This window comes from Muntiacus reevesi, chromosome 9 (assembly GCF_963930625.1).
Source record: "Muntiacus reevesi chromosome 9, mMunRee1.1, whole genome shotgun sequence".
NCBI lineage: Eukaryota > Metazoa > Chordata > Mammalia > Artiodactyla > Cervidae > Muntiacus > Muntiacus reevesi.
This window is the reverse complement of record NC_089257.1, coordinates 33182750-33195728: the sequence shown is the minus strand read 5'-3', so window position 1 is coordinate 33195728 and position 12979 is coordinate 33182750. Positions and strand designations below refer to the sequence as shown.

Below are 12979 nucleotides of genomic sequence, written 5' to 3'. Positions count from 1 at the left end.
ATTAAAAAAAATCATTTGCTTTTAAATAAGATCTAATTAAAGGTATCCTCTTAAATTTCATAGTTTGTTTTCCATGAGTATTATGCAGACTTAAGATACAATAAAACCTTACTTGTAAATTTCAGCAAAGTGTTCTCCCAACATTTCTTCTAGAACGCTTAAAAATATTTTACTTCAATTTGCTTAGTTTAACACTAAAACTAATTCATTAATATACCTAGTTATAAATTAAGGCAAAATAGATTGCTTTCCAGAAAGTTTAATGATTCAACACACTGCATACAATACTTCCTATCATATGTATAACACAGTTTACCACATATTTTAAATATCTGCTATTCTATTATTTAAATGAATGCAATGAAAGTATTCAGTAACATGACTTTTGAAGAAAAAAACTTTTAGCTAGATTTTTTTTTACCAAGTTATGATTTAATATTTATCAGATGTGTAAATATACAAACATGATGGCAATTTAAAAAACTTGTGAATAGTTGGCCTTACAAAATTACAACACACTGTAAATAAATCCCTCCCACATTTTATACAAACTACATGATTTTGATATACAAAGATTCTGTTTTTATTACACTGACAATGTACAACCAAGAGTATTTACAATGCAAAAAGTATATAAACCACAATTTAACATTCTGCTACTGGCAGCCACTATAGTTTAGGAGGTAGCTTTAATTAAACAAAATGAACAGAAGCCACATTTCCCAACTTGTGTTCTAAAAATAATTTACATAAGATAAAAATTCATTATATGCACATTATATACAGTTTAATTATTAAACTGCAATCTAGCTTAATGTTTTTTAGTATCTCATGAACAACTAATATGGCAGTGGATTTGCTATTGATTTAGCATACTGTTCAAAAAATGTAGTGAACATTTATAACTTTAAGACTCCATATAATCAAACGTCCATAGATGACTATCAAGTAGAATTTTTAAGTTTTAAAGACATAGGCCTAAGCTTTATGCCTTTTGTTTTCCTTAGTGACATATTTATCTTGTCTCACAAGAACAGGTTCAGAGCTGTTGCACAGGCTCTTGTAAATCAAAGGAAGGGAAAATATATGGTAGCTTCCAGGTAAGAGCATAGGTTCAGGAGAATCCAGCTCACTAAGAAATAAAGGTAAGTGCTTTGTGTCATAATTACTCCTGATTTCTTCCACCTTAGTGAAACCATTTGCCACAATTTACTTTCTGTACAATTCAAGCTACAGGTAGATCACATACCAACTGAACTGGAAAATACTGATAGAGCCAATGATATTAGGAAGAGTTTTATCCACAAGAACATTATACGGAGTCATCAAATCCCTAAGATACTTTTAAAATCCTCTGTTAGTAGTTTAGCCAAATCTACTAAAATCACATGGCAATGAGCCCTTTACTTTTTCCTAATAGCATGATCACAAAGCACTGCAGAAAAAATTACTGTGATCGAAACAAAGCAATGCACAATGACTGAAGACAAATGTGTTCAGTTACTCTTTTAAAAATGTAACAGTTGTTAATATTGTTTTAAAAACATCTTCAGGTTTTAGATTTAAATCTCTTACACAAAATTGATGATTCTATTATGTCAGAGATGGATTAGAAAAATGCAAGAATTTAGTGCCTACATCCACTCTCACAGTCCTGTCTGGGAAACGATCCCCCTCCCCCCCCTTTTTTTTGGCCCTGCAGTTAAGTTGTCCTGAGATTAATGATGAAACATTAGGTAAAATTAGCAAGCCTTGTTCTTCAATTATATAAAATCACCATTTAAAATATTCTTAAAAAATATTAACAGCTGTTCTCTATCTTGTGCTTAATTCAGAAACAGGTATAAATTTGCTCCTTATGGATCAGAAAAACCCAACGTTATATTGCTACGATATACATAAAATCGTTTTCAAGTTAACTATTTGTTTCAAATAGACTACACATTGTTTGGACACTGCATTCTGTCATCAATCGGTAGTTCAGGCACTTGTCCTTCGCAAAGGTCTAGTTGAAGAAATAACCTGCCACCTTTCTCCTCCTTCTAAGTGACACCAGGCAGTGATCACTGAAGTGCTTCCCAGATGAGAGATCAGACTAGGGTTCATGCTTATTAACACCGTGGTTTTGCTTCACGGGAGAAACAGTTACAAACACATGGATTCAGTCTTTCACTCTCGGGAGATTGTAGGCGTAGCGCACCAAAGGGAATCCTCGACTCTGATAGAAGCAGGCTCGTCCGCAAGCCTGAACCTGGTCAGAGCTGTCGGAAACAAAGGAATCTTCTTCATCCGCATAATCGGAGTGGGCGGACTGCGTGCCACAGTCGGACCAATAGCCGTCCGGCCTTTGGCAAGAGCCCACGGTCAGGGCAGGGCAGCTGTGTGATTTTACTAAGTGTTTGCAGGACACGGGCTTTGTCAGCAGGAAGGCTTCGCAGCAGTCACACACGGCCAGGTTGCCCTGCAGATGTGAGTACATGCTGCAGTCGTAGTAGAAATCCTGCTCCACGCAGCCAGCCTGGCTGCCGATGGAAACCGAAGCCGATCCGCTGCTCCTGGTAACATGGCGCTTCAGTAACTTCCAGTCTTCTTTAAACTTTGGGTTGAAGAAGACATAGAGGACTGGATTCAGGCAAGCAGGCAATGGGAAAAATATCAGAGTAACAGACTTCATTATTTCGGGGCTGATCGAGATGGCAGTGATCAATGGCGCGAAGGAGAAAAACGCCACGGGGCAGAAAAAGATGCAGTTGGTGAAGATGAGCCACGCGACATGCTTAATCATGCTAGAGTGTGAGTTCTCAGAGAGGTCTTCTTTTTCCAAGTTGCAGTAGAGTTTAGTGTAGATAATGGCCATTAATAAAAATGCTAGTGAGTTTAACAGCACTAAAGTTACGGTAAACCCTAACGATGGGGTTTCTCCGGTGGGAAATGGCAAGCACAGAGGGGATGCGGAATACTCCCCTCTATGGAAAAGGGGGAAACAGCCTGCCACTGCGGCCCCCAGAAAAGCCAGAAGGGCAGCAATCCGGAACTGTTTGAGGTGATTGCTTTTCCCATTTTTCATCATATCTTTTGCAGATAAGCTTCTTTCGATGGCTGCTAACATTAATAAAAATATGGCGCTTTCTGAGGAGAAAACGGCAAGAAACCCAGCTATTTTGCAACCACTGCCTATCTCCCACCAAATGCCAAATTCGGCAAATCGGCCCCAGGACACAGCATCCAGAAAAGTTAAGATTCCGGTATAGGCTCCCATGAATAAGTTAGACACAGAAATCAGGCCTATGAACAATTTGGAGGAAGGTACTGATGTACAAGATGCAAATGTTGTTAAAATGACAAGCAGGTTGAAAAATAATGCAACCAAGAAAATGAACCACACAGTAAGACGGATCATCCAACTTCCCAGCAAGTATTCACAGGGCTTAAAAGCACCTAAAATGAAAGAGAGAAAAGAGAATTTATAAAAGACTATCTTCCATAAGATATGGCTTGAGAAACTATTAATAGAATAATCTACTACCAAAGTGAATTGACCCCAACTGAAAAGATTATCATTTCTTAGGCATCTAATCATTGGACTAGGCTATTTAAAATTTTATTTTAATATGTCATATATTTCTTTTATTAACTACTTGGCAAAGTTATACAGTGATATTTAAAGGAAAATTTTCACTTTTTCTCATACTGAAGTTAATATACATAGCACAGTGACTAGCATGTTAAAGTTACTTCATATGGGGCTTGGAATCAGATAAACTTGAGTTTGAGTTTAGGGTTTATAACTTGCTGCCTTTAAGAGGGCAGCTTAAACCTCTATAAATTTCATTTTCCCCCTTGTGGATAATAACACCTATTTCATAGCATTGTGTAGCTTAAGTAAAATTACACACACAAGGTAACAGGCTACTGGGTACATAGTTGGACTTCAAAAAATGTTAGGTCCTTATCTTCTTTCTTCCCAGTTCCTAATATACTTGATACTAATTATACATGATATGTATATGTAACATATATTTTATACACATTTCTTACAGCCTTCAAAAGCAATCTGATGAAGCAGGCTAAGACAAATATAATTATTTCCATTTTTCATGCAGAGATTTCAAAGTGTTTGGTAGACCTGACAGAGGTCATTGAACAAAATAGTACAATGAGAGCTAAATTACATTGATGTTAACAAATCATGTAAAACTATGTCCAATAACACCTTGCATCATTTAAACTAGAACTGCAAGAACTAATTTAGTAGCTGAGCTGCATGTTCTAGCAACTGATTTTGGCATGCTAGTTATGTCCCAAATGACAACTGTTTCATTTAAAGGTTAGTAAAGAAAAACAAAATGTTGTCTGCAGAGCACAAGAAAATGTGTTTGATACATCCTGTAAAGCATCTTTATCACTGAGATATTCACAGACCTAACAAGCCAGAGCTCCACTATTTCTATCGATTTGACTGAAGAAACTCACACAAAAAATTTTTCTCTAGTTAATTTTTTTATTTCCCCCTCAGGGAAGTGTGAAGAGGAAGCGTTCGCCTTTATCTCTGAATCTGAACTCATCCTTCTACAAGGAACAAGGAGTAGCTCACATCACCCGGGAGAATAGGACACCCTTTGGAACATGTTTGAATAGTGGGTGGAATTACTTTCCCTCAAAGGCCTGGGAAGTCGGTTCCACTCCTCTCTTGGAAACCCGCTGCCTCCTCCAGTTTTAAAAGAAGGTCCCTGCTGTCCTCACTTCCTGCTTCTGTGTCAGCACATGGGCTGTCTCTGTGTTACACATCGGAGTGGAGTTGGGGAAATAGGTTTGCCATTCACTCCTACTGCCACCTGGGGAGATGAGCTCAGACCACCTTTCCTCCTGGTTGACCCCCCAAAGTTTAAAATCAGAGAGAAAGAAATGGAATCTCTGCATATTCGGGTCTAGACTCCCCTTTAATAAAGACTTTCCATTCCTTAAGTCCAATAAAAAACTTCAGCAAACAAGTGAGTGAACTACAGCCCTGGACTTGTAACAATCAATTACCTTTTATAGATTTTATAAATGCTTCTGGTCAACCTCATTCACTCATCTGATTGCTATAAACTTATTCTCTATACCAGGAACTGTGCTAAGCAGTAAAAGAACACATACACAGTCTCTGAAGAAGCTCACCAATTCAGTAGTAATCATTAAAGAATCCATAATACTTATGATTCTGAGTTATAAAATTAATGTTCAGAACATCCTGTGTGATTAAACAGGAATCTACTTCATAGCACACAACTTAGCCATTTAAAATTTTTTTAACAGTAAAATTATAAATTCAACTTCTCTGGTAGATTAGGCAGGATATCACAGTCATGACCTAATACTAAATTGTTGTGTCAGTTTAGTAACTCTCCCAAGTCTACTAAAGTTCAGTGAAGTAAAATAGAAAAGTAGACAAGGTTGCATTTAAAAAATAAAAGGATAACACTAAAAGTCTTTATAGAGCAGTAACTTCTAGAACTATCCCAGGGTTAAAGTTGCATGAAGAAAGTACCTCTCCATCTTCAATGTATGTAACCCCCATCTGGGAAGCTTGTTAACACGAAGATTCTGAGCCACTGGGGCTGGCCCAAGATTCTGCAAGAGATGCCTAAGCTCCTGGTATACAGACCACAGGTGAGTCAGGTCTTATGAAATCATCTAGTCCTACTCCTGTTAAATCACATTTATCCCCAAAAGTTTTAGATACATTTGCCTAATGTTCGTTCAAAGCAAGAAACTGTGCTTACCTGTCGAGGGTGTGCAGTGGATAATGACTTGACTGTGCTCCTCATTTTCAGCACTGCTGGTGACGCCTGCCACATCACTGAGACCTGAACATATAATACAAATGGTTCAATTCAAGCTGCAGTCAGATTAAAAGAGTAAAACACTTTCTGGCAGCGTTTTCTCTTGTACATGATTTAAGTTCAGTGTGCACCACACCTAATAACATATTAAAGATGTCAGAAGACAGTACACAAAAGCCATTTTTTCTCCACAGATTTCATATCGATCCGTCACAAACTGATTACAATTACACAGACTTTGACTAATGCTGTAAAGAGTGTTCTGTTTTTAAAAGTTCATGCACTTGCCTTTATCCTTTGAGCCACTGTGGTCTTGCAGGCTGTTATCTTCTGTGTTTGAATGTGCATAAGAGTCACAACCCCAAAATGCACAGCACTGATAAGCATATGGTACAGATAAAGACCTGGAAAAAAATGGCAAAATCTATACTGAAATACCAACTTCACAGACACGCTTTTGTTTTGTGAAAAGTAAATACTTTAAACTGGTCCTTATCCTCTCTGGACTTAGTTTCCTCATTTGTTAAAAACAAAGGCTCTAGTATCAGGGGACACCATGAGTTTCTCCAATTAGATAAGGTATGCTTTGAAAAACTAAATTTGAATCAAGCCATCTTTAAAGCTTAATAGCAATACTGCAATTTAAAGAAAAATCTTATCAGACTCCTTTTATAAATGAATTAACCACACCCAATGTATCATATGAAACTGGTAGTTTCATTTAAAATTAATGTTCCAGGTCATTTGTGACTTTACACCATTAAGCGAATTCACATTCTCATATGAGTATAATGAAAATACTTATTCTCTTCTCCCATGATAATATTCCCAAGCGCTCTCCCTACTATATCTAAGGAGGTCCCCGCTCTGTCTCTATGAAATATTATCACATTGGATCAGTTTTGTATAGGCTCATAAGTGGTTTCTGCTATCTGGTTGCAAATGATAAATCCCATTATACATAAAACCATTCTGATGAAGAGCTATATTATCTCCTTGACAGCATCACAGGCTGCAGTTCATGTTCTCAACAGCAATGAGAGGATTGAGATTGAAAATCTGGGAACCACAGCAAGAAAAAAAACAAAACAAAACAGGATACTCTATAATCTGAAGGCCTACCAATCCTTCCAGAAAAAAGAAAAATAAGAAAAACACACCTGAGATTAACAAAGTCTTTTGCCGCCAAGGCTTCTTTCAGCTTGAAGTTGCCCACAAGTTTCAGTTGATTTAGCCCATTTAGGCCTTCCGTTGGAAATGAAGTTAATTCATTGAAACTTACATCTCTAAAATGTGAATAAGACTTCAAATTAACTCCTAAAACACAAGTCTGTACATGTATTAACATAAATATTAGAGCTTTAAGGAAGTTTAGGTGAGGAAAAACCATTTCAGAAGCTGTCACTACATCATAGCAGGTTAGCCTTTATACAAAGGACCACTCAACAGAAAGATGATTTGGGAAGGCAATGCTAAAACACAAGTTTCTGTAGACTATTCACTACTTTCATGATATTGTTGCATGAAACTTACAAGTTCGTTATTGACCCAAGCTTGGCGAAAGCTCTGTCATCAATTTCATGGATCAGGTTTCTACTAAGATCTCTGCAATTACAAAAATAAATTGTTAATTCCTTTCAAATAAACTCGAAATGCAATTACTTTGACTACACTTTAGGATCTGCTGCAGTCATAGTTTCCCTGATAAAATCATAAAGATCTTTAATCCTGTTCACCAACATTTTTAATATTTATGTCGAAGGCCTCCCCTTAACAACAATCTATTTCTTGGAATGTGTTCCAGGGAGGAGTGATTTCAGTTGGCATCTGTTTCAAAACAGTTGTGAATTTTCTCCTCCTTATCATTCTGGTACCAGTTCAAAAATACAAATGATATGATATAGCTTCTGGCACTATTAACTAGGTAAGGAGAAGCACAGCTCCTGACAAAGCTGAAAATAAAAACAGGCTTAGTGCTGTTTGCCTTCTCAAAGGTTAGTGATAAGGCCCTTTGGGAAGACAAAGAATCAATATGCAAACAAGAGCATTCCAGAAGGGCTTCAGATATCATTCTTCCCCCAAGCAGGAAAAAAAATCCCTATCAACACCAGAGCCACATACATTCAGGAACACACCCTGTGGAATTCTGATATTACAGAATTAATAGAACAGAGAAGTGATCTGCAGTCACACTTACACAGAGCCCTAATGGAAATTTAAAGATAGGGTAAATTCATTCCGTGACACATCTCCTGGATAACAGGAAAATTCGATAGACTTGGTTCCAAATCGTGACAAAGCAGGGCAGCTTTGCACGTTGTCACTTACCGGAGCTCTGGAAGTGACTGCATCTGGGAGTCAGTCCTTTTGCCTGACCCCCAGGAAGCCCATCTGCCACAAGGCAAGATCCAGAAACCCAACTACCAATAAAGTGTTTTTCTAGTAGAACACGTGTGATTTCTTAATGGGGATCTATCGGAAAACATGATATATTAGTATCTGTAATTTCAATTCACTGTCAATGCTTCCAATTTTTTCCTATATTAAAAAAAAAAATGTTTCCTAATTAAGTGTATTGTGTCTTCCGTATTGCATGAAGGCAGTGACACGGTCTGTCTTAGTCATCTCTATATTCCCAAGTGCTTAATAGAGTACGAGGCACAAATACGTCCTCAAATACAAATCACTTTCTAAATGAATGTGTGTGCTGTGTATTAGCTGTGTTTGTCATGATGGACACCAGTACAGGGGTCAGCAAACCTCTTCTGTAGAGCCCCAGATAATAAATATTCTTCACCTCTGGGGGTCACGTGGTCTCTACTGCAACTCTTTGACTATGCCATAGCATGGTGAAAACAGCTTTAGACAATACTTAACCAAAGGACATGGCTGTGTTCCAGTGAAACTTAATTGACAGAAATAGCAAGCAGGTTGACTGTGACCCACAGGCTATGGTGCCCACCCATCACCTAAAGAACTAGCAAACTTCATTTCTATGACTTGAAAATACACACGGTGCATTTCTCAAGCTATACACATTATATTCTTTTGACTCACAAATCTCAGAAATTAGCTAAGGTTAAAAAAAAACAACAACAACACTGAAAAGAAAGTATCACATGGTAAAGTTTGAAAAATAGTATTTATGCATAATAAATTTTATATTTAAGTATATTTACTAACATGGGAATTGTAATGATACATTAATTTACAGCTTGACAACAATTTTATTTGCCTTTGATAATCACAGAGGAACTTACAGAATCTTTAGGGATGTCAGGCCTTGAAAAGTATCTTCCTTTATTTGGTGGATCTGATTTCGCTGCAAAGAACTAAAAAAGAATAAGATGAAAGGTTACAAAAAAAGAGAAAACAACAGAAAATATTTCCTATTTTGAAAAATAACATTTCTTAATTAACTTTTTCGATGTTTAAATATTCACTTACAAGTAACTAACTGATCTTGTTGAAAGTAAAGAGAACTGTTGTTGCCTCATCCAGAGGAAGAAAGGACTAGACTAATTGGTATTACGCCCAAAATGAAACTAACAGTTAAGGTATACTATCTAAATTCGTCACCAACTCCACTCAGGAGTGAGAGCAGGAAAACAACACAGTGAGAAAGGACCCAAGACACTATCAAGCCTTCAAAAGATATGGAATAACATTAATTGCATATGACTAAGTGAAAGAAGAGAGTCTAGAAAAGCTACATACTGTGATTCCAACGAAATGACATTTTGGAAAAGCCAAAATGATGGAGTCAAGAAAAAAAACAGTTGTTCCCAAATCTTAGGGTGGTGAAATGACTCTGTATAATACTATAATATGAACATATGTCATTATACATTTGTCCAAATCCATAGAATGTTCAATACTAATTAACCCTAATTAAACTATGTATTCAGGGTGATAAGGATGTGTCAGGATAGGTTCATAAATTATAACAGAGTCCTATTCTGGTGGGGAATGTTGACTCTGGGTAGGCCATGTACATGTGAAGGCAGGGAATATAGGAAACCTCTGTACCTTTTGTTCAATACTGTTGTGAACTTAAAGCTGCTCAAAAAAATAAAGTCTATTAGAAAAAAAAAAAAAAAAGGACCCAAGACAACATAACCATGTCAAGTATCAAGTACTGCAGAAAGAAGGTCAGAGGAAGGAGGAGATATTATAAAACATGGGAGTATTAGTTCCTCCCTTTCTCGACCTCCCAGTCAACTCCCGCCAGAGCTGTATTATAAAGCTCCATGGCAGACATCCACACCTGGACCAGCTCTTGTTTGGCTGGTTTTTCCTACTGCCCTCCTCCCATACGGTCCCACAGATTGCCTGACAGACAGGTGCCCAGTGCTAGCCACATGAACACACCTGGTGTCACTGAACATTTATTCACAGGAACACCTGATTATATGAATTTCTAAGACCTTAATGTGAGTCATTTATTTACAATAGGAAAGGCTCAATGAATTAACAGTAGACCATAGCAAAAAGAGTCAGTCAAAGACCAACTTACATTTCTTCCAGAGCATGGCAACCATTAAAGCTTGGGAGGTCTTTTATACTGTTGTAAGACAAGTCCCTTAAAACAATGCAAATGGAAAATGGTCAATTAATTTTGTTATCAGAATACTATATTAAGACAGCTGTACTCAGAAGCATCAAAAACAATGCTAAGATCTGTTATAAAGAGATATGGCTGAACAAGAAAAGAAACTTTGTTTTCCTTATACTTATAAGCTTTCCAGAGTACCTTAGAGATAGAACAAGCTTAAGATGGGCAAACGTTGAGTACATAGTATTGAGTATAGACACTATAAAATATTTTAAAACATTAAGAATATAAAATAAATATGAAAAATACAGTACAGGAAACACACAAAAATTATGTTCACTTGGTAGAGATATGGATTTTTTAATTTATAATTTTATAATATTGTTATACCATAAATAATGCCCATGTTATTTAATTAAAAAGCTAGAAGAGAGAAAAAAAAAAAAGCTAGAAGAGGAGTGGTATGTGCACTCATATTTTAAAAAATACTTATATTAAATAAAAAATGGGGACTAGTTAGCTCTGTTAATCCCACTGCAGTTTTCCCTCAATGATATCATTGTGTTTGATGCCCCATGACACCATTTAATTACTTGCTTGCTTGGTCAGTCCCTTATTTTGTTAGTATCTCTTGCCACTGAACACAACTTAGTAACTTAACTGTTTTTGTGACATTTTTACATGTTTTATTTACTTTTAATTTTCATGGCAGCTTCGAGATTTTGGAAAGCTCCAATGCTTAGTTGGTTCCCGATCCAAGAAAGATTTGGGCTCTTACTTAGGTTATGGTGAAAGAGCTGCATACAGAGAGGTAACTACCCTGGGGCAACTAGAATAAGGATGAGGGGTCAGGATAAAAGAAAAGAAATCAAGAAAGAGCCCAGTATGGCTTCACTTTATTCAAAGTAGTCACAAGATGGGAGATATACACATAACTGTAAAACAAAATTCAAATAAACTTTACCTACCCAGGGGGATACCAGAACACCTGCTCATTTCCATGAAGGGAACGAATAAGAAATAATAATACCACAATGTCACCCAATGAAAACAGTTTATAAAAACAAAACTCAACCTATGTGAAATACATAAAAGAAAAGCAGGAGACGGGAAGAGGAATCCAACTTACAAAGTCCTAAGTCTCTTCTGTTCCTGGCACAAATTACTGGATACGCTGCTTATCTTCGTACCTGTCAAGGTCCTGTGGAGAAACATTGTTTGTCTAAGAAATGATTCAACTTGAGATGGTAAACAAAATGCTATTCTCAGAGAGAAAAGTACATGTTCACATATTTCCATATGGACCATAGTCTATGTATCCCACTGCCTAACTACTCCCTAAAGTGGGAAAAGGAACAAACCCTCTAATGCAGAAAAGTTTTGTGATAAGATGTTCACCGTGTCCAGAGGATAAGCTTGAGTTCTCATGTGGCTCAACAGAAAAAACAAATCCATAGTTACAGATGACCATGGTCACCTGCAAGTCTGTCACCCCCTCTCACCCAAAATATTTGAAACTAAGTTATTATCCTGCCCCCCAAATCTTGATTCTGTCTACTATTTCAATCAACCTGACTCAATATTCTGAAATTTTCTTCTAATCCCTGTATGATCGGGCCCCTCAAGATGGCTGCTCTCTTGCTCTCTGTATAATCCCAGCCCAACCAGCACCTGCTTCACCTACACGCTGCTCACATAACTGGCCTTCCAACATACTTGTCCCAGGCCTGGGACAGTGAAGGGCGTGCCCCTCTGCTGGTTTCCCTGGTAACTGATGAGCCAACCTGATGTCTATTCCTATCAATATAACTGGTAATCTCCCCTTCCCCTCCAACACCCTGGGGAGCAAAAACTGCACCATGTCCTGTCAGCTGGGCGCTGGTGGGGTGTTGCTCCAGGATCCTGCTTCAGACATGTAAGCTCCCCCCATTCATTAAACCACTGATGTCTCTATTGCTGACACTGGGCTCTTTCTCCAGTCTTGAAGCTGGGCAAGTGCAGGCCCTAAAGACCTGTGAGGGGCAGCCCAGTAATCCATCCTCCCTTTCTATGTCCCCATCTGCACTCAACCATCAGTTTCTGTTTTATCTTTGTCTATAGATCTCAGCATCTGACCCTTTTCATTTTTACTGCTACTATGCAGATCAAGGGTGAAATGATGCAGACAGGAATGGAGGAATCTCAGGCCACATGGAGGAATTCCAGGGATGGATTGAAGACACAGAACTCTCATAGCTAAATGTGCTCATTTAGCGAAGTAGAATATTCCCATGGCCTCCTCACTATTCTAGCTCTAGTATTCTCTTCTTACCCTCTTCACACCACCTCATCCAACATTTTTAACATCTCCAAACTGCGTTGAGAGTTGAATTTAAACTCCTTAGCTCAATGCTTCCTGACTTCTTTTCTTACACTTTGGCACACATGAAAATTGTAACCTATGCAGCATACTTGTGGTCCTTGTGGCAGAGAACCTAGCCACGTCAGATCCCACGTGGCTTCTGGAGGGCTGAGGTCATCAAGATCTTACATGTACCTGCAAACTATTCATAGGCCACCCATTGAGAAGCTCTGTCATAACCAAACGATCAGTGTTCAA

General features: G+C 37.7%; 1 protein-coding gene across 1 annotated transcript in view; it reads right to left on the bottom strand.

Annotated features, from left to right (window-relative positions):
• Positions 1-243: 243 nt before the first annotated feature.
• The window catches only part of LGR4 (leucine rich repeat containing G protein-coupled receptor 4), a 100640-nt gene continuing 87904 nt past the window's right edge, over positions 244-12979 (bottom strand). Inside the window, exons 11-18 of the mRNA XM_065943966.1 lie at positions 11510-11581; positions 10342-10407; positions 9086-9157; positions 7359-7430; positions 6986-7111; positions 6114-6229; positions 5766-5849; positions 244-3438 (exon numbers count right to left, since the gene is read on the bottom strand). Of these exons, the coding sequence (XP_065800038.1) occupies positions 2162-3438; positions 5766-5849; positions 6114-6229; positions 6986-7111; positions 7359-7430; positions 9086-9157; positions 10342-10407; positions 11510-11581 (1885 nt within the window). The 3' untranslated portion in view covers positions 244-2161. The remainder of the gene's footprint in view (positions 3439-5765; positions 5850-6113; positions 6230-6985; positions 7112-7358; positions 7431-9085; positions 9158-10341; positions 10408-11509; positions 11582-12979) is intronic.